A 26264-nucleotide genomic window follows, 5' to 3' on the forward strand; every position below is an offset into this window, starting at 1 on the left:
GCGCCACTCATCCTGTGAGTGGACACACCGCCATAGTGACAGTATTGGGCAGCGCCACTCATCCTGTGAGTGGACACACCGCCATAGTGACAGTATTGGGCAGCGCCACTCATCCTGTGAGTGGACACACCGCCATAGTGACAGTATTGGGCAGCGCCACTCATCCTGTGAGTGAACACACCGCCATAGTGACAGTATTGGGCAGCGCCACTCATCCTGTGAGTGAACACACCGCCATAGTGACAGTATTGGGCAGCGCCACTCATCCTGTGAGTGGACACACCGCCATAGTGACAGTATTGGACAGCGCCACTCATCCTGTGAGTGGACACACCGCCATAGTGACAGTATTGGACAGCGCCACTCATCCTGTGAGTGAACACACCGCCATAGTGACAGTATTGGGCAGCGCCACTCATCCTGTGAGTGGACACACCGCCATAGTGACAGTATTGGGCAGCGCCACTCATCCTGTGAGTGGACACACCGCCATAGTGACAGTATTGGGCAGCGCCACTCATCCTGTGAGTGGACACACCGCCATAGTGACAGTATTGGGCAGCGCCACTCATCCTGTGAGTGGACACACCGCCATAGTGACAGTATTGGGCAGCGCCACTCATCCTGTGAGTGGACACACCGCCATAGTGACAGTATTGGGTAGCGCCACTCATCTTGTGAGTGGACACACCGCCATAGTGACAGTATTGGGCAGCGCCACTCATCTTGTGAGTGAACACACCGCCATAGTGACAGTATTGGGCAGCGCCACTCATCCTGTGAGTGGACACACCGCCATAGTGACAGTATTGGGCAGCGCCACTCATCCTGTGAGTGGACACACCGCCATAGTGACAGTATTGGGCAGCGCCACTCATCCTGTGAGTGGACACACCGCCATAGTGACAGTATTGGGCAGCGCCACTCATCCTGTGAGTGGACACACCGCCATAGTGACAGTATTGGGCAGCGCCACTCATCCTGTGAGTGGACACACCGCCATAGTGACAGTATTGGGCAGCGCCACTCATCCTGTGAGTGGACACACCGCCATAGTGACAGTATTGGGTAGCGCCACTCATCTTGTGAGTGGACACACCGCCATAGTGACAGTATTGGGCAGCGCCACTCATCCTGTGAGTGGACACACCGCCATAGCAGCATGTACAACACTCCCCAATAGGAAGAAAACCCGCTGGGTTGCTGTTTGTCATATATTTAACCCTTCCCTCTCAACCTGCTCCTCTCTTCACATTTCCTTTCCTCCAGAAATTGTGCAACCCGTTCTCGCAAATTCGTAAAGTCAATATTGACTTATTAAATAAGTGCATAGGTGACATACTAAACATAATAGATACCCTTAAAAAGCTTCATAGAAAACACCGACCTTACCTAACCTTGTTAGTATCTTAAGATAAGCATCTTATAGCTTCGTAATTACAATTATTACTTAACCTATACCTATGAAATATCAGCCTTAGTTGTTAACATGCAAGGTAGAAGCTTTTGGGGTCACCAGTCTCATGACCTATACTGCTCTGCTTTAAACCTCCCTCCCCTCTCCCCCTCCCCCTCCCTCCACCTCCCAGTCCCGTCACAGTTCCATTGTATCGTTCGCATTACGACTCGTCTACACTCCAAGAATCCGACTCACCCAGACGAACGTAGCAAGGATTTTTACTTCTATGGTGACTTTCAGTGTTGGCAGCAGAGGTTATAATTAATAATAATAATAATAACAGTAACAGTTGTTATAAGTTGGGAGACTTGCTAGGGTTAAAACCAGGATAATGGAGTTGACCAGACCACACACTAGAAGGTGAAGGGACGACGACGTTTCGGTCCGTCCTGGACCATTCTCAAGTTGATTGTCACAATCGACTTGAGAATGGTCTGTGATCGTAGCCGATCAGTGAAGTATGTTTGAATTACTTATACTGCACGTAGCCGGAGGAAGTATAATTAACCCAAATAAAAATCTAATTTAAAAATATAATTACCATTGAATCACACTACCAAATATCAAGCCATACTGTCTAAATATTAATTAAGTATCAGCGTTTCTGTACCGGACAGTGTACGTGGCTCGATATAACTAAGAAATAATAATTACTAATTGATATCAAGCCACACTGGAGTGTAGAGATGTTGATAACGCAGTATACTGACTACCTTTACCTTGAGGTGCTTCCGGGGCTTAGCGTCCCCGCGGCCCGGTCGTCGACCAGGCCTCCTGGTTGCTGGACTGATCAACCTGATCAACCAACACACACACTATACTAGAGCAAGGTTGAAGGTGTTGAGTACACAAGAGCCAACACTAATGTATTGTGCCGTGTTTGTGTGAGTTAACAAGAGCTGTAAACTAACTTATAAACTCTGAAAGTTTATAACGAAGCGACCCAACATGGCGACCAAACTTACTGACTTGGGGAAGTGGGACGCTGGTTTTTGAGTATATTGTTGTTAATTGGCGGCATGTTGAACACTTTAAGTTATTGCGTGTGTTAGTAGTTTGTTCTCTCTCTCACTCTCTCTCACACACACATACACACACACACACACACACATCCCATTAGGAAGTGGTGGAGGCTGACTCCATACATAGTTTCAAGTGTAGATATGATAGAGCCCAATAGGCTCAGGAATCTGTACACCTGTTAGGTGACAGTTGAGAGGCGGGACCAAAGAGCCAGAGCTCAACCTTCCTTAAGCACAACTAGATTAGTACACCGACTTTCATATCCATCACTCAAAAAAAATACTGTAATTTTCTACCGACAGTTGTCTGTTTCTGCAGTAAGAGAGAGACTGTGCATCAGGGCGTCTTGATTGATGAAGATTAAACCACCCAATAGGTGGCACGGGCATGAATAGCCCGTAAGTGGTAGATATTTTGGAGTGAATGAGTGCTGAGGTCGCATTTAAATCGTCAGTCCTTACTATGTGGCTGCTATCGCTGGGAGAAGATACTGTTTGACAGTATTTATGAGGGTCTCCAGCTGCTTGACAGTATTTGTGAGGGTCTCCAGCTGCTGGACATCTTTTTTGACCAGAAAAGTGGCAGTGTTGATGGCTTCAGGGTGGTTACTGCAAGATTCAGGGACTCTTAAAGCTCTTCTAAGGTCGTTGGTTTCTTCACATAGCGACTTGGTCCACCAGCACTCTTATAGTAACATGATCAGCCAGTACCACTCAAATGTCATGGGCTAGGTGGCGCTTTTCCAGTATGGAGATTGTTAGCGGCATTTCATAGTTTTTTTTTTTTTTTTTTTTTTTTTTTTTTTTTTTTTTTTTTTTTTTTTTTTTTTTTTTTTAGATATATACAAGAGTTGTTACATTCTTGTACAGCCACTAGTACGCGTAGCGTTTCGGGCAAGTCCTTAATCCTATGGTCCCTGGAATACGATCCCCGCCGCGAAGAATCGTTTTTTCATCCAAGTACACATTTTACTGTTGCGTTAAACAGAGGCTACAGTTAAGGAATTGTGCCCAGTAAATCCTCCCCGGCCAGGATACGAACCCATGACATAGCGCTCGCGGAACGCCAGGCGAGTGTCTTACCACTACACCACGGAGACTGTTAAAGTTCTGGAGACCTGCCCACGTGGCGTTGGATATATCACAGTAAGTGGTATATCATACGTTAATCTAGCTCACATTGGTATAGCATTAGTGGGGCTTAAACTGGCGTGTTGAGGTCCGCGTTTGTACGTCTATATAGTAACCTCGTCAGAGACGAAAAGGCAATTAAAGAGAGCAAACAGCAATACGATTCTTTTAGGGCGTTATGTATAATGTCTTCACATTTGCAGTATGTTTTAAAGGGAATAACACTTTTAATCACCATAAATCAAAATAACATAGTGACACACACACACTGGTATAGTGTGAAATCGATCACCGCCGCGACTCCATACACCATTCCCGGCCGTTCGCCGCGATTCACGACTCCAACGTTCTCGCATCGTTCCCCGTTCACGATGAGGGAGACGGGAGCCTGAGTTACCGGAGAGGTTGAACTAATCGGTCCACGGTGGATCCGAGGCGCTTATCAGGGGTCGGGTGCGTGTGCGAGGCCACGGAGGCGAGATCGAGGCCCAGAGCGCAGTCGAAGATGAACCCGCTCTTCTGGTTGCCGCGTTCCCGCCCAGCGGCTGCCCGCCCGCCGCCGCCCCGCCCCGTCTCCCGCCCCTGCTCTCCTTCGGCAGGCCAGTACTACTACTACACCATGGTGAGTTGCTCTTACCCCTCAAGAACCTCTGTAGTCTACTTCCTGCAGGAGTAATCACACCCGTTTTTTATGGGTTACCATGTTCTTTCTGGGTTACCATGTTCTTCCTGGGTTACCATGTTCTTCCTGGGGTTACCATGTTCTTCCTGGGTTACCCTGTTCTTCCTGGGTTACCCTGTTCTTCCTGGGGTTACCATGTTCTTCCTGGGTTACCCTGTTCTTCCTGGGGTTACCATGTTCTTCCTGGGTTACCCTGTTCTTCCTGGGGTTACCATGTTCTTCCTGGGTTGCCCTGTTCTTACTGGGTTACCATGTTCTTCCTGGGATTACCATGTTCTTCCTGGGTTGCCCTGTTCTTACTGGGTTACCATGTTCTTCCTGGGGTTACCATGTTCTTCCTGGGTTACCATGTTCTTTCTGGGTTACCCTGTTCTTCCTGGGGTTACCATGTTCTTCCTGGGGTTACCATGTTCTTCCTGGGGTTACCATGTTCTTCCTGGGTTATCCTGTTACACACACACACACACACACACACACACACACACACACACACACACACACACACACACACACACACACACACACACACACGTCCTGGTTGAAAGCACCAAGAGGAGTATATGGGCGTCTGTCCTCTTCTCTCTTTGAGGCTGGAGAAGCCTAAACAGGTGCTTGTGCAGGCCCCCCGGGGAAGGGGGGGGGGTGGCTGTCATTAGTGCAAGTGTTTACTCTGACTCCAGGTGAATTATTCAGCCCCACTTAGCTGCTGTACGTGTTAGTTGTTTGTTCAGCCCCCACTCCCCCACGCCCTCCCCTGCCTCCCCCACGCCCACCCCTCTCTCCCCCACGCCCACCCCTCTCTCCCCCACGCCCATTCCTTCCTCACCACGCCCACCCCTCCCTCACCACGCCCACCCCTCCCTCCCCCACGCCCATCCCTCCCTCACCACGCCCATCCCTCCCTCCACCACGCCTATCCCTTCCAATCTTTTCTCTTGATCTCCTTCCGTCTTGGTTTATTTCGTTATGTCTTGCCCGCCATGAAGTGTCTCAGAACCTGTATTCTCTCCTATGTCGCCTGCTCTCTACTGTCCTTTCACATCCTAATCTATACCCTGTCACTCCCTGTCCTGCTCTGTCACATCCTGATTTACCTGAGGGGCGGCCACTAACCCTAGTGGCCTCGACGAGGACAGGAAGCCGGCGGCTTGTTTAAGGTCAACCCCCCATTTGCCTTGATAATCTTGTCAAGGTATATTTTGAAACAACACAGTTTTGGCATTTACGCCTTCGGCGAGTAGGAGGTTCCATGGGATAATAACCCCTGTGGGTGAAAAAAGCATCTCCTGTTCTCAATGTTCTCAAAGTTCTCAGTTCTCTAGCACCTCCGTCTCAGGTGCTAGAGAGAACAATCCTGTCCTACTCTAGCACCTGTCACATCCCGTCCTTCTCTATCTAGCCCCTCTATCCCTTTCCCCCTCTACCGTCTCTTTCCGTTATTCTCAGCTTCCTTCTCGCTGTAACGCGTTGAATGACTAAAAGCCCAAGTGCTTGCTTGGCCTTTGAGCCAAAACTCAATAATTCCTACCTGCTTTCTCCCTTCTCTTCTCCTTCCCTTCCCTGTTCTCTTCTCCCTCCCTCCATTCCATTTCCCCTTATTCTCTTCTCCTTCCCCTTATTCTCTTCTTCCTTCCCCTTTATTCTCTTCTCCCTTCCCCTCTCTTCATTTTACAAGTCCCTTTGGTTGAGTAGTTGACAGTTCAGTAGAACCCCTAAAAGGAGAGATCAATGAAGCTGGTCTCAAGGAATACGATGTACTTGAATGCTGCAAACTCTCTCGACAGTGTAATAGGTCTGCTGCCTGGAAAGTACAGAAAATAGAAATAGAAATTGTGCCCCTCAAGGTGAAAAAGACTCGGCATGATCCGGGATAATTACGGTGTTTGTATGGAAGCATGATATCTAGGTTACCAAGAGGCAACAGTTTACATGTATATTGTGACGGGTCGGTGGTGGAAGATGGCAGGGCAGGGTGTGGTGTCCTAATAATGGGATATACCGAGTTTGGAACTGTGGAAAGGGAAAATTGAACGTTGACTTAGATATTGTATAGCATCTTATATCATCTACACAAGCTGAACTGCAGACCATTCTGGCTGGTTTGGAGGAAGTACGTCAAGACAGAAAAGGTGTTTTCGTATTTATTTATTTATTTTTATTTATTTATTTATATACAAGAAGGTTCATTGGGGGGTTAAGAGAGAACATAGAAATGATTTTACATTCTTGTAAAGCCACTAGCACACATAGCGTTTCGGGCAAGCCTTAAACTAACAGATAATTTTAAGTAGATAATTTACAGTAAAATTTACAAAAAAAGGTTTATAGGTATTTTACAGCTTTACTTTACAGGTACAGATAATTTTAAGTAGATAATTTACAGTAAAATTGACAAAAAAAAATTTACAGGTACATTGTAAGAAATTTTGACACAAAAACAAAGATTAGAATAATACACAATAATAACAATACACTATAATGAACAAGGATGACTTTGGATTTCAAGGATTACAATACACTATAATGAACAAGGATTACTTTACAAGGAGACATTTGCCGATAACAGAGGAGCATCTAATTCTTTAAACAGTCGAAATCCAATCTCCATGTCCATGGTTGATGATTGTAAGAAAAGACTAAATGATATACAGTTCGTCTGAAAAGTCACAAATTGAAATTCATGCTGATTCCATCTCATGTTTGAATAGTGCTCAACGAGGTGGCGAATGACCCGGCCAAACGCACCACATGAAAACCACAAGTATAGACCTGTATCATTGACAAGTGTAATAGTGAAAGTATTGGAAAAGCTAATCAAAACTAAATGGGTAGAACACCTGGAGAGAAATGATATAATATCAGACAGACAGTATGGTTTTCGATCAGGAAGATCCTGTGTATCGAATTTACTCAGTTTCTATGATCGGGCCACAGAGATTTTACAGGAAAGAGATGGCTGGGTTGACTGCATCTATCTGGACCTAAAAAAGGCTTTCGACAGAGTTCCACATAAGAGGTTGTTCTGGAAACTGGAAAATATTGGAGGGGTGACAGGTAAGCTTCTATCATGGATGAAAAATTTTCTGACTGATAGAAAAATGAGGGCAGTAATCAGAGGCAATGTATCGGAATGGAGAAATGTCACAAGTGGAGTACCACAGGGTTCAGTTCTTGCACCAGTGATGTTTATTGTGTACATAAATGATCTACCAGTTGGTATACAGAATTATATGAACATGTTTGCTGATGATGCTAAGATAATAGGAAGGATAAGAAATTTAGATGATTGTCATGCCCTTCAAGAAGACCTGGACAAAATAAGTATATGGAGCACCACTTGGCAAATGGAATTTAATGTTAATAAATGTCATGTTATGGAATGTGGAATAGGAGAACATAGACCCCACACAACCTACATATTATGTGAGAAATCTTTAAAGAATTCTGATAAAGAAAGAGATCTAGGAGTGGTTCTAGATAGAAAACTATCACCTGAGGACCACATTAAGAATATTGTGCAAGGAGCCTATGCAATGCTTTCTAACTTCAGAATTGCATTTAAATACATGGATGGCGATATACTAAAGAAATTGTTCATGACTTTTGTTAGGCCAAAGCTAGAATATGCAGCTGTTGTGTGGTGCCCATATCTTAAGAAGCACATCAACAAACTGGAAAAGGTGCAAAGACATGCTACTAAGTGGCTCCCAGAACTGAAGGGCAAGAGCTACAAGGAGAGGTTAGAAGCATTAAATATGCCAAAACTAGAAGACAGAAGAAAAAGAGGTGATATGATCACTACGTACAAAATAGTAACAGGAATTGATAAAATCGACAGGGAAGACTTCCTGAGACCTGGAACTTCAAGAACAAGAGGCCATAGATTTAAACTAGCTAAACACAGATGCCGAAGAAATATAAGAAAATTCACCTTCGCAAATAGAGTGGTAGACGGTTGGAACAAGTTAAGTGAGAAGGTGGTGGAGGCCAAGACCGTCAGTAGTTTCAAAGCGTTATATGACAAAGAGTGCTGGGAAGACGGGACACCACGAGCGTAGCTCTCATCCTGTAACTACACTTAGGTAATTACACTTAGGTAATTACAAGTTGATATTGAATGTGTTTTAACAACGAGACAAATAAGAAGCAAAATTATCAATATTCAGGTACAAGCACACGTGTCGAGGAGAGGTATATACTGTATGAAGGAAGTCAAACCATGCAACAACACTACATGTATGCGAGATACAGCAAGCATTTCCTCTCTGGATCGCAAAGCCGAGGCGCTGGAACAGGAAACTGGCCACTCTTGAATCTTTAGTTTGCCTAATGAGTTCCTCATCCACGTCCTTTAGGATCTTAAGTGAACATTTACCCCAGGTGGGTCTGTCTAATTACCCAAAGCTAGCCAAACTTACTCAAAGCTACACAAAGCATCCTAGCATTATGTTAGTAATAAATAAATATGATATATTTATTCATTATAATGTTGGTGGTGAATGTAGAACATGAAAAACATGTTTTTACTCTGAAAAAGTATAATTTTATAACAAAATTAGACGAAAAAAAACCACTGGTGACGCCAAAGCAAGGAGACGGTCCAAGCTTGCACAACTTGTACAGCTAGAAGATGAGCTTTGTCCTACCCAGAACCTACCTCCAGGAATGCTGTGGCAATGGTCTCCACCATGGGGCTATCCCTTTTGGCCTGTTTGCAGTCGTTTGGAAAAGTTGGTTGAGATTGAAAGTTGGCAAGATTGTCCCACTGTCCGGCTCTGTTAGTGAGTTTGGGATCATAAATCCCAATGGACTCTCGTTGTACTGAACAGGGTGAACACGTTGTACTGAACAGGATGAGAATCACTTGAGTTACCTCATTCCTTTGTGTGTACAGTATTTATACAGTACAGTGGAACCTCGAGTGATGAGCGGCTCCAGTTATGAGCATTTCGAGTAACGAGCAAATCACTCGCAGAAAATGTCTCGACTAACGAGCTTTCACATACTTCAATAACTTATTTCAAATTCAAAGAAGTTATAATTGACGATAAAAGGGCAGCTAACACAAAATTAATATGAATGAAATCATTGGTGTTCACACTAAAGAGTTTATAGAACATCCTAGTATCCACACAAATGTTTGAAGTAGGTGAAGAATTCAAATTCAAATTCAAATTTGAATTTTTTAATATTGAATTTGAATGTTTGAAGTAGGTGAAGAATATTAATTAAGGGATATCCCCATAACATGTGATATAATCAAATGACAAAGTGAAAGGGTCAAAAGTCCCGGGTGTGGACGGAATTCATTTCAAATTCGTTATGGAACTGACAGATGAACTATGTCTACCACAGTTCTTCTTTTCAGAAAATCACTGGACCAAGAGATGGACCTTATATACACAGAGAAATCACATTAACGTGATACAGTACTGTATATCAATAAAAAAAATCCACAGAAGCCGTGATGAGGATTCGAACCTATGCGCTGGGTTTTCCCAGGCAACGCTCTAGTCGACTATATGCCATATGCCACGACATGGTAAAAGAATCACTTTTACCATGTCGTGAAGTACAGTAGTCGACTAGAATGTTGCCTGGGAACACCCAGAGCTTAGGTTCAAGCCCTCATCATGGCTCGTGTGGATTTGTTCCTAGTTCCTTTATATTAGAAATATGGAAATGTTACCCCCTATTTAAAAAAAAGCAAAAAGTGCTCAGCAGAAAACTACTGTCCTGTCAATTTCTCCAAGCATATCTGCAAGCTCATGGAAAGAATCCTAAAGGAGGAAATAATTTACTGTCTCATTGTGCATAATTTAGTAAAATCAAGACACATGGTTTTCTTAAAAATAGATCCTGCCTTACCAACCTGCTCATATATTTGGAAACAGGAACCAGCTATTCAAAGGACTTCCAGTAGATGTGCTATGCATGAACTTCACTAAAGTTTTGATAATTACCACATGAAAGATTGGCAAGGAAAGTACAAGCACACAGAATATACGGTAGAATACTAGAATGGTTAAAACAAAAGAAGCAAAAGGTCGTCCTAAATGGAAATGAATCTGACTGGAGAAATGTTGAGTCCATTTTGGGGTCAACTCTTAAAATAAAATAAAATATAATGTTTATTCTGGTAAAAGTACTGTACATACAAGATGAGTTACAAACAGAATGTTGGAGTTCTAGATAGAGCTAGTACATACTATGCCTAAATCCACTAATACACACAGCATTTATGGCAAGATGTAGGGCTAAAAACACTTACACCTAAAACTTAAAACTAATTGAGGTCAAAGCATAAATTGAATTGAAAAAGGGAAAAAAATGAAAAAGAGTGATAATAATTACATGATGGATGGAACAGCAGAAATTGAAACATAACAGCAGAAATAATTTTAACTAAATAAACAGACAACAATTTTCTTCATGGCAGATATCAGTAGTTAAACAAGTTGGTCAATAATTAATATTGTTAGAAAATAGCAAGACAATTTTTTTTTTTGTCATATACATTAAGGAGAATATTACAAACCACATCATCAAATTTGCTTATACAGGTAACACTAAGATTTGTGAAGTAGGAAGTTACAATATCTAATGAGGCCCAATAAAGGTTGAGAGGAGTACTGATTTGAATTTCATTTGGGAAATCATTTCATAATTTGGGACCCTTAATTAGCATTGCATTTCTGCTTCGGTTGAATTGCACTCTAGGATTATCAAATCGGTATTTGTTTCTCATGTAATGCCCTGGATTAGGATTAGTATTGCCGTTCAGAGTTGTATAGATACTGTATAGTATACATACTAAAGTATACTTTCCCTGAATATCTTTTTTATAGTAGCTGTATAGTACGTGTATTCTTATATATACTCTGCCTCATTATGTAAACCTACCTTTTTTTGAACATCACTTTCATTTAGTTATTTAGTTATTTATATACAAGAAGGCAAATACTGTTGTGAAAGTACATACAGTATACTGTACTGTATTGGTGATTGAGTGATACATTCCCGCAAAGCCACCAACACACACAGTGTAAATAGCACAATTTAAATTTTTCCTTTTTTTTTTTGCTCTTTTGTATATGGCAATTCAAATTCAAAGTCAATGGAACAATGACTTGCAAAGGTCTGGTGTGGATTGAATTAGGTCAAGCTGTTCAGGTAGCTAACAACAAGAAGCCACCGAGGGCCCACCAGAAGATGTTTCATTACATTCAACGATGGCTTTTTATTTATTTTTTATTAAGCTAATGTTTATTATCATTTCCGTGTCCCTTTCTCCTAGTCAATCTCATTTGGTTAATACAGGGTATAGCCTCACCTGTGTTCTGTTTTTGTTTTCAGTCACCCTCCTTCAAGTTCTCCCGGAAGGCATCTTCATCGTATTCCTTGAAGTTGGAGCCTGTGAGAGGTGGCGGGGGTAAGACCAAGGGCCGCAGGAAGCCTGTCTCAACCCCAGCATCCCCCAGCCGCACCAGAGAACCTCAGTGCACCTGCATGACAGCCGAGCAGTATGCGAGACTGCGTGCACAGGACCCTAGATATAGAGGTAAGCACAATGCTGCCTTTCTCCAGTAGAGACTTACTAATACATTATTAATAAAAATTGGAAGGTTAAAAAACACTTTTTAAATGAACATTAAAATTCTGAAGTGTGCAGTGAGACACGCAAAGGCTTTGTTATTCCCCTGGATTTATGAACAACAAAATTTAGCGCGTTGTCTTTGATAGCGTGTGCAGAAACATCAACTTATTTCTTTTGTGGCCAAGTCATCAAGTGCAACTATCAGAAATCGTACAAAATCCCCTTGAAAGATGTCAACTAAATTTTTACAAGTGTCCCATTAACCTAATAACACTTCGAGATGAATCCATTTACAGCAAGAACTGTAACATACCCCCATACAGTTGATCTCTTCAAGCATTCTCCATCCATATGCTTCTAAACACGGGCTCTGTTCAGTCATTTATTTTGTTAATTTTAAGGCTTTTGCCAACACTCTGATTTTATTTCCCCTGCCATCAGTAAAGATTCTACGCAATTGTTTTGAAATGCGCATTATATATTACTGCCGAATAATTACTTATGCCAGACTCATCGATAAAGGCCGTCTCCCACTCGTTTATATGTCAGCCAGCCTAAGAACTTAACTTTTCCACAAAAACAGTGAACAGAGTTAAAGCTTGGGTTCTTACCTTAGTGAGACAAGGTAATGGCTTGTATGTTTAGCTGTAACATAATGAAACCTTTGTGTGCAGTTACTGCAGTCTTTAGTCATTTTGATGTTAAGTGTTTAACCCAGTTATTCTTGCCATAATCACCTTCAGTGTATTGTATTACAAATCATACTGTCATAATTTTGGAGGCTCTCAGGTGAATACCCCATTGCTAACTAATAGGTAAAATGCTAACTTTTTGGAGGGTAAAATATTTTATGTTTTCTCACGAGTAGAGAGCTTGGATAACTTATATATATAATGTTTTCTCCTGAATAGTCAACTGTGGTACTGATTCTTGCTCCGATGTTAGCCCAGGTTTGACTCCCTGATGATAGTTCAGGTCCGACCTTACTGATGATAGCCCAGGTCCGACCCTACTGATGATAGCCTAGGTCCAACCCTACTGATGATAGCCCAGGTCCAACCTTACTGATGATAGCCCAGGTCCAACCTTACTGATGATAGCCCAGGTCCAACCTTACTGACGATAGCCCAGGTCCAACCCTACTGATGATAGCCCAGGTCCAACCTTACTGATGATATCCCAGGTCCAACCCTACTGATGATAGCCCAGGTCCAACCTTACTGATGATAGCCCAGGTCCAACCTTACTGATGATAGCCCAGGTCCAACCTTACTGACGATAGCCCAGGTCCAACCCTACTGATGATAGCCCAGGTCCAACCTTACTGATGATATCCCAGGTCCAACCCTACTGATGATAGCCCAGGTCCAACCTTACTGATGATATCCCAGGTCCGATCCTACTGATGATAGGCCCAGGTCCAACCTTACTGATGATATCCCAGGTCCGATCCTACTGATGATAGCCCAGATCCAACCTTACTGATGATAGCCCAGGTCCAACCCTCGTGATGATAGCCCAGGTCCGACCCTACTGATGATAGCCCAGGTCTGACCCTCTTGATGATACCCCAGGTCCAACCTTACTGATGATAGCCCAGGTCCGACCCTACTGATGATAGCCCAGGTCCGACCCTACTGATTATAGCCTAGGTCCAACCTTACTGATGATAGCCCAAGTCCAACCTTACTGATGATAGCCTAGGTCCGACCTTACTGATGATAGCCCAGGTCCAACCTTACTGATGATAGCCCAGGTCCAACCTTACTGATGATAGCCCAGGTCCAACCTTACTGATGATAGCCCAGGTCCAACCTTACTGATGATAGCCCAGGTCCGACCTTACTGATGATAGCCCAGGTCCGACCTTACTGATGATAGCCTAGGTCCAACCCTCTTGATGATAGCTCAGGTGGTAGCCTGCTTGGTGTTAGTCCAGGCGGTGTTAGCCCAGGTACTGAGCCTCTGATATTATGACTATGATCCTCTGTTTTGCACTTTTAATGTCACTTTATTCACTTGGATCGTCTTGATTTTTTTTTTTTATCACTGTTTCAGTTCCGGTCACACATTGTAGTTTGTAATATCCCTTTGCACATTCATGTAAATCTATGTACAATTACTGTTTGCCTATTTTCTGCTTGATCAGAAATTTTAGATATTGTTCAGTATATCAATTTAGTGATAAAAAAAGGCTTTGTGTAAATTATATTTTTCACAGCTTTTTTTTTTATTTGATTTGAATCTTAATATTTATTTCAAAGTTGGCTAATTGAAATTTTTCTGACAAAATTTAACTGGTTTTTCTCACTGCCATAAATAACAATGCTTGCTTTCCTGTTCTGCCTTATGGTACATATTTTGAGCCATAAGCTTCTCGTCTTTTCGGTATCTTTGGATAAAATAATATTTTCCTTACAGAAGACAGTGGACAAGTTGAAAAAAGCTTTTTATGCAAGTGCAAACATAACTCATGTGAGATCATAAACTCGGAAATGTTTGAAAATGGCACTATATCAGAAAATGACATTATAGAAAATGGGTACCAGCAAGTGCACCACAACGCCATCTCTCGGACAGCCTCCGACTCACCGCCAGAAGTTTATGATAATCTCCAGTTTGAAAAAAGTTTGTTTGCTGTTTATTAGCTTTTTATCTAACACAAAACGGGTGGTGGATTTCTACTAACAAATTCTTATTTTGAGCGTATGTTATTTTACCCATAATCTCATTTATGGTACACTATAGTAATTGATATTATCAATTTAGTTTTATCCTGTCCCCATAATCTAAGCATGAGTCTCCTCATCTAGTTATATATACATATATGTACTGGTATTTACATACATATATACAGTACGACCCTCGAAAATCTGTACTTTGTTGACCCGTACCCCTTTCCAAAATTTTTCGTTTCTCAGATTGCATAATTTTTTTGTTTACACATTAAGCATAGTTAGACACCATACATTATTTACACATTCATTACACAAATATAGTTAATATTAATTAAAACATAACTTTGTATTTATCTATTTGAAGACTTTATTCTTTGAACTGATCAAAGTACAGTAATTGAGATTTGAGTTTTTTTTTTTTCATTGGCCACCTCTCTCACTTTTTTCCTTTGCCTCTCTCTCCTGGCAATAATCTTTTAAAATCTTTATTTTTATGTTACAGTATTTTTATTTCAGAAACAGTGCCATGATCACTTTTCTACATCAATTTAATATTTATATTCATATTAAGACCTTTTACTATCTGGTCTAACCAGACTTTTCTTGCTGGATGACATTTTTTATACTCAGTTCAATATCAAGTGATACATTGCACAAGTAGCACATGAAATTATCACAGGACCTAGACGCGTCCATCACTACTGTCCTCTGGTGGCTCCTAACTTCCAACCTTGATCACTTCAACCATCAGTTTAACCGTTTCATCATGTTATTATCCGTCTTCCTTCTTCTATCTAGTCTAGCCAGACTTCTCTTGCTGGCTGACATAATTTGTACTTGCAAATTAAGCAACATCAATACAAACGTCAATGAAAATCCCTTACGGAACAAAAGGTCAGCCACACCAATACAGAATAAAGTGCACATAGCCAGGAAAGGGCCCACACTGTCCTGGTTACTGTAGTAGGACTAGACCTACCACATAAAAAAGTAACATTCTACTAGCTGTATTGTATTCCTTTAAGACAAGCACGCGCAACACACGTTCACACACGAACTGGAGAAATGTCACAAGTGGAGTACCACAGGGTTCAGTTCTTGCACCAGTAATGTTCATTATCTACCTAAACGATTTACCAGATGAAATACAGAATTATTGAATTGTCAGAAAACCAAGCACTAAGAATTCCTGAAAACAACATAGAGCACATAAAGGTGTCTAGAGACAAAGTGGAAAAATGCCCAAGGAGCTAAGTAGAAACAAAATAGTTGGTCCAGATGGAGTTTCACCGTGGGTTTTGAGTTCAGCATTCCACTTCTATTGATTTTTCAGTCATTTATGTGTTGAGGAGTCTTGGCAGATATATGGAAAAAGGCTAACCTAGTTCCAGTTTACAAAAGTGGCAGCAGGGAAGACCCCCTTTTAATTATAGACCTGTATTATTGACAAGTGTAGTAATCAAAATACTGTATTGGAAAATAATTAAAATCAAATGGGTATAACATCTGGAGAAAAATTATATAACAAACAGTATGATTTTGAATTTGAGAAGCTCCTGTGTAACATATCTACTTAGTTTCTATGATAGAACCACAGAGATTTGACAGGAAAGAGATGGTTGAGTTGGCTCTTTTTATCCGAACCTAACAAAAAGGCTTTCGACAGAGTCCCACATAAGAGGTTGTTCTGGAAACTAGAACATACTGGAGAAATGATAGAGAGGCTTCTAACATGGACGAAAATTTTTCAAACCATCATAAAAATGAGGGCAGTAATATTAGACAATGTATCAGACAGGAGAAATGTCACGAATGGAGTATCACAAGGTTCAGTTCTTGCACTGGTAATCTAGCTATGAAAGAAAACTTGCTCAAAACATCAAGAAAGATCACATTTTTTTATGCCTATATAAGAAGTAAAACAAAGACAAAAGACTTGGTAGGACCCTTAAAGATTTAGAACAACCAATTATTTTTTACGACATCTGAATGAATACTTTACATCAGTGTTCACACTAGAAAGATTAGACAACATCCCAATACCTACATAAATATTGAAAGCAGGTGAAGAGAATGAACTAAAGGATATTCATTTTACTTGCAAAAAAATCAGGAAGAGCATTGACTAATTAAAAAGATCTGAAGCCCCAGGTGTGGCTGGAATTCAATCCAAACTCGTAAGGAAACTGGCTGAAGAATTGTCTGTCACTGAAATTTCTATTCAGGAAATATCTGGACCAAGGGCAAGTCTAGTTAGATTGGAAATATGCAAATGTCACTCCATCTCTAAAAAAAGACAGAAAGAGCTCAGCAGAAAAGCACCAACCAATCAGCTTAACCTCTCATATCTTCAAGCTCATCGAGGGAATCGTTCGCCGTCTCACAATGCACAATCTAGTAAAATCGACACAATGAAGTTTTGTTAAAAATAAATCTTGTGTTCCTAATCTGCTCATGCTCTTAGACATGGTAACCAGCTATTTCAGACAGAGGACTTCCAGTAGACCTAGTATATATGAATTTCTATAAAGCTTTTGATCAGGTTCCGCAAAAAAGTCTGGCTAGAAAATTACAAACCCAGAGAATAAATGGTAGAGTACTATAATGGATACCAAAAAACATATGGGTTGTTTTAATTGGACATAAATCTGGCTTAAGAAATGTGGTGAATGGAGTACAGCAGCCCTTTTTGTCAAATTTCTCAGTGACATAGCTGAGATCTGTGGTCAAAGATTATGCACATCATCAAATTTGCATGACTCTAAGATTCTGAGGTAAAGTAGGAAGGTAAAGGGATATTGAGGTCTCACAAAGAGATCTATATGAACTCCAGAAATGGCCAGAAGACTAGCAAATGTTTTTTAATGTTGAAAAATATAAGACCTTGCATGTGGGACATAACAATGCACATCACAACTATTAATCTACGACACTGAACATAGGAGGGACTACCTTGCAAAAGATTGATGAAGAGAAGCACCTATGAGTTAGGATCCACAACACGTGGATGCTGCAATCAAAAACCTTTGGAATAGTAAAATGAACCTTTGACTTTTAGGAAAAGAAAAATGGTTATTCAACTGTACAAGTCTCTGATGCACCCCCCCATCTGGACTACACTATCCAAGCATGGAGACCTCACCTTAAAAAAACATATCAGCTTTGGAGAACGTCCAACACAGATCCAAATCATCCCAGATCTAAGTCAACCAGGAGTAGTTGATAGCCATAGGACTAGCAACAGCAAATCTGACATGATAGGGCTTATCTCATCGAGACCTTAAACCCCTACCGCACAGCTATGGATTTAAACGTGTCCTTCTATGTATACAAAAAATCCTTCTAGAATGATTTATTTGGATGCAAAATGTGCAGAAAATTAGAAATAAACTGAATGTCTACATTGTGGCCAGTTTTGTGCACTGAACAAGTTGAGCATGGGGCAGCGAGCCCCATCTCCAGTCTGTCAATGCCAGACCTTATGTTAGTTATTCACAATGGCTGATCCAGATGACTCTGGGTTGACCTTGGATGTCGAGATAATCTCTTCACACTGATATGTATGTATGTATGTATGTATGTATGTATGTATGTATGTATGTATGTATGTATGTATGTATGTATGTATGTATGTATTAATAAGAACATAAATCTAACATTCTAGAAATCCATTAATCCATCTAGAAATCCAGCATTCTGTTTGTAACATGTATGTACAGCATGTACCTGAATAAACATTATTATTATTATTATAAAAACTAATGAAATTGCATAAGGCCTATTGGCTCCATATAACGTAGCTCATGTTGATATACTGTACTCCCAAACTCATTCATATATGGGCCTAATATGAGGCAGCTCCTATTTATATTATTATAACAGGAAGCCGCCGGCTTTCTGTCCTCGTCGAGGTCACTTGTGTTAGTGGCCCTCAGGTAAATTTAGGTAAATATTGTGGATATAAATAGGAGCTGTCTCATAGCCCATTCTAGAGAGCTTCTATTTATATCATGGATATAAGTTGGTGTTGTCTTATATGAGCCAATATGCCTATACTGGTACTGTACCTCAGCTTACAAATTTAACCCGTTCCCAGAAACGGTTCGTAAGCTAAAAATTCGTAAACTGAAGCGAATTTTCCCATAAGAAATAATAGAAATTAAATTAATCCGTTCCGGACTCCCCAAAAAATTAACTTCAAAGTAAATTTTATACCTAATTCACCCAGATCTTTAGTACTAATGTATGTACAAGTTTTTACTTAACTTTATTGATGACTTTTGTTGGCATATGGAAGACGGTGAGGAGGAGGAGAGGAGGAGAGGTGTTACTGTTTGAAAGGGGAAGTCTCCTTCCATTATAACATCAGGCAATGATGACTTCTCTGAGGTACACTCTCTGTCACGTTTTGCCTGCATACCACTAGGACCTGCTTGTGGCTCACTGCAAATTTTTCTCACTAAAAACCTGTCTAGCAACACTTGTTTTTCCCTACATTGCAACACTTGTCTCACATGAGACATCATATTGTCATTAAGAAGGTTAACACAATGGCCTGCTACAGCTTGATTTGGGTGACACTTCTCAGCAAAACTTTGAAATTCTTCTCATATTGCACACATTTTCTTAATAAATGAGGGAGAGACATCTTCTACTCTACATCAACAACCCTCATACCATTTCCATGTTTACGAATGATCTCTTGTTTTTCCTTTATGGTCATTCTCACATGTGTTTTCTTGGCTTGAATCTTACCATGCACTGGCTTTCTTGGGACCCATGGCGAGATATGTAATAACAAATCTTATGTTCAAAGAGCCAAAAATCAGAAAAAAATGTAATTACAAAGAATTCAGGCGCAATAGTCACTAGGCGGGAGGCACTGGTAAACTGAGGTGCGATTGCAGTGCCACCACGCGTTATGTCGGCCTATACGCGTATCAACAAACTCATTTCCCGAGACAAAGTGCGTAACCCGATTTGAATTTTCCGAAGAAATTGGGCTCATAACCCGAAAAGTTCGTAAATAGGGGCATTGGTAATCCGAGGTGTCACTGTATATGAATGAGTTTTGGGTGGATGTAAAAAGGAACTGTTTTGTATGGCCCAGTAGACCTGCAGTTCCTTTATTATGTACAAATGAGGATTGGTTGAGCCAGTATACTTCACTACAACTGTATATAGTTGTGAAAACAAAATACAAAAAATACAAAATACAAAACCATAATCATTGTGATTATGAAAACCATTGTGAACATAATCAGTATATTGCTTATGAAATTATAATGTAATTTAATACCATGACAGTTATCACATTGGCATACAGTAGTAACATTTGTGAAATAAGTACATTTGCATAGTAAGGTAATTATGAAATGATAGCAGGATCTTTTTTCATTAACATATACTCAAGTCAATTCAAAATTCAGTTGGAAAACCCTCCAAAACCATTGGGGGCGGACCTTTTACAATCCACCAGCTTACCGTTCCCATCAAGGTTACTAGAGAGATAGTGGCCCTCAGGTAGATTCAGGTAATTCAGATAAAATTGTCCATGATTGAATATGCTGTTGTTCAGGAATAGTACAGTATATGTAAAATTAAAAATGTGAGTACACACATGTTATCTGCCTACAGTATTTAGTTCCCACCAATGGCATTTCATCGTATTTTATCAGCATAACATAATTAGCAGGAGAGTACAGATTACAGTGTGATAAATAATGCAGTTTATGATGAGTACCTGATCCATCATGAATTTGTTTCACAAAAATAATCAATACAGTATTAGAATTTCTATATGCAAATTTTTTTCATTAGAAAAGCAAAATACTGTATGAAGGAAACTAGGACTGATTGCCTGATCTCATCAGAACTCTTTGTCTGCTGTACAACATTAGAAGAGACTAATGAAAGGTTACTAGAATGGACATTACATTCAATACCCACAAAATATATTAACCAAAAATAACTAGCATGAGTCTCTAGGCAGTGAGACATAGCACAAATTTTAAGAAAATGTTGCGCGATTAATCATGTATATTATGGTTTATATTATGCTTCCCTTCGTTTCTAGACTATTAGGCAACACTCTTAGAATGACATACCTAGTTCCCAGAGATTTGGCCATGGGTGTCCAGAGAGTTACATATGAGGGGAGGGAGGGGGGGGGGGGGATGTCTTAGAAAATTCAACAGGTTTCGCAGTGTATGGTTGCTAATTTCTCTGGAGGAAAGGGAGTTATCAGGAGAGAGCGTCAAGCCATTATGATGATATAGCACTTGGAAGGGATCAGGATAATGATTTTGGATAGGACGGGGAAAGGAATGGTGCTCTGCCACTTGGACAGTTGAGGATTGAATGCCAACCTGCATGAGGCAAGACCGTCGCTCTACCGTCCGGCCCTAGTAGTTGGGTTAATTTCTCTGTAACCACAGAGCATTGAAATCTGATATTACTAAACATGGTAATAGGGCTGTGTTCACCAGAACCCATGTTCGGTCACTCATTCCTCATTCCTTATGAACCACTAACTATTGAGGTCTGATATTAACATGTAAGGTAGCATGGAGAGTTTGACTTGCATCAGTTGCATTTTCAATTGAGTTGAAGATACAGTACATGGTTTTGGTGTCAGGCCAGAAACAGCCAATTTCAGTACTATTCTCCAGACACCATTTATTACCCATAATGCACATGTCTAGGTGACTACTGTATCATCCCCAGGAAGCAACTCCACAACAGTTGACTATCTCCTGGTTACCTATTTACTGCTAAAGTGAACAGAGACATTAGGCAGAAGGAAACATGCCGAACCATTTCCGTCCTGCCCGGGATTTGAACCTGGGGTTCCCGATTTTGAGTTGCGAAGGAACTGAACTGACGCTAAAAAAAAAATAACTTCTTTGGATTTCATAATCACTGAATCGTTGAAAATTAGCATTATAACATTGATTTTGTTTCTTTTAGATATCTCTCATGCATTAGTATGGTTTCCTTGGAGTATATTCGTAGATATTATGTCAATTATGTGGTTTTGTTCTATGCTCTAGTTCAGACACTAGGTTTTTGTTGGTGCTGACGTCCAGAGACTGGCAACCCTACAGAGAGGGGCAATTTTATCCTAAGACCCATTGAAGGGACTAATTACCATGACATGGGCATTATTCTAATAATACCTTACACTTTCACAATCTATAGTGTTTTGCAATATATATAGTACTGCAGTTTAGAATCAACAACATGCGTCAAATAGAAATTAACAGAGTAATTTACAATGCATTGATATTCTCTCATCATTCTCTGCATTCATTGATAAGTGATACTGATTTCTATAACTGGTCGCCGGTCTTATCCAAAACAGCTCACTGCAATTACTCGATTCCTGAAAATACTCTGCTTGACTTTCATTCTTCACTTTTTTGTTTTTGTATTGTCTGCTGCTCCACCTTGTACACTCTAAACACATGCACATATTTTCACTATTCTTTCTTGTAGTGTTTAGTCCATATGGACATATCATCTCATAAGACTTTGTTCGTTCCATTTAGGGCATATCTTTTCTGTCTGGGCATAACTTACCAATGTCTAAGCATACTTTATCAAATGTAAGGGCATACCCTATCAAATGTTTTGGGTATATCTTGCCAAATATCTGGGCATACAGACATTATTAAATGCCTGGGCATACTTTTATCAAATGTCTGGGTATACCTTATCAAATGTCTTGGCATTCTTTATCAAATGTCTAAGCATACCTTGTCAAATATCTTTTGTCTACTCACTTCTACAATGACTGCCGCACCCACATAATCGTCTCATTTCTTCAATCCAAAGTATATATATTTTCTTGGTACTAACTCTAATTATAAAATTTCCAATTGTATAGCATTAGTTTATATTTTTGTTGTAAAAAGAGGCTAGAACTTCAGTTCCATACATCATTATTTGGGATTAACTCCCTAGAATTTTGAATATCTCTCACATACCACACATGGTGTCTTTCCTTCACTGCATAGATACCAAGCCAGTATGGTCTTGACGTCTAGATCTGTAATTATTTATTGGTGCGTGGTGGGAGGAGCATTCCAATACCTGATTCACTCCTGTCAGATGCCTGTTATTTGGTAAATGATTCCTGACCCCCTTGTACTTCTCTACCCTACCTGGTTCTAAAACTATCTGTAGAGTCAGATGCTAATACTCTTCATGTTTCAGCCATTAGCGCGCACTCTGCACACAAAATAAATATATCTTTGCTTCCCCTGACTCTCCTCGTTCTGTTATTTACTCTCGACAACCTTCTATGTGCACACTTGGACACAACACAGTACTCGTCATTCTGTGAAGATTCTCTTCTGAGTCAACCAACAAAATTCTCATTTACTTAAAATGACTGGATATCTCATAAAATAAATTAATAAGAAAAGGCAATACGTTCATGATAAAGAAAAGCAGTTCAGTTATTGGGCTAACTGTACAGTATTTAAAAAGGATCCAAAATTCGTTTTTACCGTTTTAGTTGCCTTTACTTAGTATAGTGGGTTTATTTAGTGTCATCTCCAAAGCCATTTAAGAAATTTCTTATAAATCACCAAAAAGAATGTAAAAATCATTTAAATCACCAAAGCAATTATAAAATACTCCATTTAAATTATCAAAGCCATTTAAAACACTTCATTTAAAATCTGTATATTACGTTGTTCAGCACTGTCATTAAAGTTTAGTGTAGTGTTATGAAATTCGTGACGAGGAGGAGTCGCAACAGCTATTCACTTGGTCATAGACACTGAGCGCAGCTGCCCTATTTTTTATATATAGTGGATCAGGTGGGACAGTGTGTTTTTATTATGTCACTATTTTGTTACTCATAATTTGATTCACGAAGTACTGGTTACTGATTGTTACTTTTGTTACTTAGGATAAAGTCAGCAAGGCTTTGAAGCAAAAGGCTGGCCTTTGGTAAGCCTTTTAATTTGAAAAGGTGAAATATACACCTGCAAATATTAGTGTGACTCTTGAATATGATAAATCATTTGTAGATTTTCAGATTGAAGGTAGGTACTCAATTATCTATCATTCTTGAATTATCAAAGAAGTTAGTTCTTTTATTCCCATAATGGGATGCTCTGATCTAAGTCTGTGTATGGCCGCAGGTGCTTCGACTTTGCCGCGTACGCAGGGAGGCCGCGGGGTGGTTGAGGGCCCTGCCAGCCGCACAGCCAACCATGGTGCAGCACATACCACAGCCACCAGTACCAACACCACTCAAGCGGCCATGTGTGATACTATGGCCTCACGCCGTGGAGGTGATGGGTATGCCACTATGAAGCTTGGTGGCAACCGTGATCCACGCCAGCCACCCTCACATCATGCCTCACATGCCTCCTTACACCATAAAAGTGGCACAGGAGTTGGAACACTCACTCGAAAAGAAGAAGCATCTGCTGCAGCTGCTGCTGCTGCTGCTGCTGCTGCTGTTTCTGCTGCCAATGAACGAAGTGGTGAAACACCGACATCAGGCAACCGCGACAACCGCAGTCTACGTGGCAGCCGAAGGGAACTCTCCTCCAAGAGTGTCGACTACTCAGAGATGGACACAGTGCGAGAGACGGATACTCTGCGGCGACGTGCCCGTAGCAAGAGCACCGACGACGTGACTAAAGGTGACCGAGATGACACCACCCTCCACCTCGATAGCAATACACTTAAGAAAATGTTGAAGCCCATGACATCAGTGGAGTCACCCGCTACCTCCCCAGAGTCATGGCGCCGTCGAATCAGCCATGGGGATGGGGGGCTAGATGCCTCAATATGGGGATCCCTAAGTAGGGGGGGCTCCACTGTCTCACATGCTGATGGTTTCAATTCTGAACCGGAAGCACCCCGCCCACACCGCCTCACACCCTCCAGGTCGGCCATGAGCGTGCTGGGCGGGGACGGAGGCAGCGGGGGCCGCAGGGGCCGTGGGTTTCACCTGGACCTGGGTGAGCGTGAGTCACCGCCCTCCGATCACCAGCTGTTCGACTTGGCCTGCTACGCCACCACGCCCTCCTCAAGTAGGCCGGCCCGCCGCGCCCACTTCGTACCTAACACCTCGTCACAGTGGTCCTGCATGGTGGGCGTGGTGCCGCCTGGCCCCGTCCCCGGGCCCTGCTGCCCCCGCACTGGCCACCTCCAACTTGTCTAGCCACACTCACCAGCTGCTCCTTGAGGGCTGCCAGGTTCCAAGTTGACCAGGGCCTCCGCCGGCCAGTAACCACGGAGTCGGTTCCACAACCATGGCCACTCAGCTCCCTCCCATGTGTTCAACATTGCTCCTCTTGCCCCAGTGCCATAGGTGCACGACTCCGTGGTTTACGGGGGGCATGTGGCTCTTGGCCCCCTGCTGGGACCTTCTTAAACTTTCACTCACAGGGGCCATCAGCTGGACATTTGCTTTATCCTTCCTCTAGGATGACTTTACTTTGAACATCAGTTTTCAATATTTTTACTTTCTAGACTGGCCAAACATTTCATTCTAAAACACTAAGACGAGGTGTTAGATTTTTCATTCAAATGACGTTTGCATGACTGCATAGATTTGTTTTAATTGCATGTTCTTTGCATGGTATATATTTTATTTCTTCCTTATTTGGTGCACAGTTGAGGTAGTTTCCAGTATGATTCATTGTTAATTATAGTTTTTTATCTACAGTATACAGCATATTTATACATATACAGTATTAGTTATTCATTAATATATAATTCAATGAGCATTGAGGATTATTTTTTGCCATCTATGCAGTTTCTCTGAACAAGGAGCTAGCTTCAGTGTGAGAAATTTACATTAGACACATTCACCTATTTTCCTTTTAATTGCTTACATTGAAAGGAATGGAATATAAATGTTGCATCATGATATTCACAAAGTTTTGTTTACATATTTTTTCTTCTAAGATGAAGCAGTATGAAGTGTGATGTGAAGTGTGACAAAACTGCTGCCACAGACTAATGTAGGAGATATTCAAATACAATCTAAGCTAAGCAAAGCAGTGGTGGAATTGGCAACGTATTATTATGATTTGTTTTCTTCTAAAAGCTAATCAACTATTAAAAAACTTCTCAGCTTGGTATCATCTTTTGATAATTACTTAGTAGTAGGCATCCATCAGTCTCAGGAGACTATGGAGTTGTGCTCTGGTTGTCAACCAGAGTGCAATTTACTAATTGCGCTCTAACTCTAATTCTTACTTACTAATTCTAAAAATAGAATAATTTTTTGGGATATAACTATAGGACAGTAAAAATAAGTTAGGTGAGAGTAGTGAAATTATTGGAGAAGCCCCAAACTGCAAGTGATACAATACACCACACACAGAGATTGTAAAAGAGGTTGTGTAAAAGCCTGGTTTGTGCCTCGGAGAGGCTACGGGATCCAGTAAGTTCAGTAGAACTTCGGTTTCAACCCTTTTAACCCTGTCGTAGCTCAGTCGATTAAGGCAGTGTCTGGGATGCTCCCGGACGTAGGTTCGAATCCTCATCTCGGCCCTTGTGGATTTGATACAATACACACTAAAGTTAAGAATGACTGCTACAGTACTGTTGATTGGGGAGTTGCTGCTTGCATGAAAACACAGACATAGGTGCCCCAGTGGATAAAGAAGTATCTAAGCAATAGGAAACAGCGAGTAACTGTGCGGGGGGAGGGGGGGGG

At 41.1% G+C, this 26264-nt stretch overlaps 1 protein-coding gene across 16 annotated transcripts in view; it reads left to right on the top strand.

Annotated features, from left to right (window-relative positions):
- Positions 1 to 26264, top strand: part of sif (still life) — a 541039-nt gene that overhangs the window by 153027 nt on the left and 361748 nt on the right. For 13 of the 16 annotated variants that reach the window (XM_069313365.1, XM_069313368.1, XM_069313371.1 and 10 more), the window contains exons 5-7: positions 11651 to 11855; positions 14313 to 14519; positions 23725 to 24627. In XM_069313365.1, coding sequence (XP_069169466.1) covers positions 11651 to 11855; positions 14313 to 14519; positions 23725 to 24627 — 1315 coding nt within the window. The remainder of the gene's footprint in view (positions 1 to 11650; positions 11856 to 14312; positions 14520 to 23724; positions 24628 to 26264) is intronic. The other 3 variants (XM_069313380.1, XM_069313381.1, XM_069313377.1) reach the window with 3 other exon arrangements.

The sequence above is a fragment of the Procambarus clarkii genome, chromosome 75, assembly GCF_040958095.1.
Source record: "Procambarus clarkii isolate CNS0578487 chromosome 75, FALCON_Pclarkii_2.0, whole genome shotgun sequence".
NCBI lineage: Eukaryota > Metazoa > Arthropoda > Malacostraca > Decapoda > Cambaridae > Procambarus > Procambarus clarkii.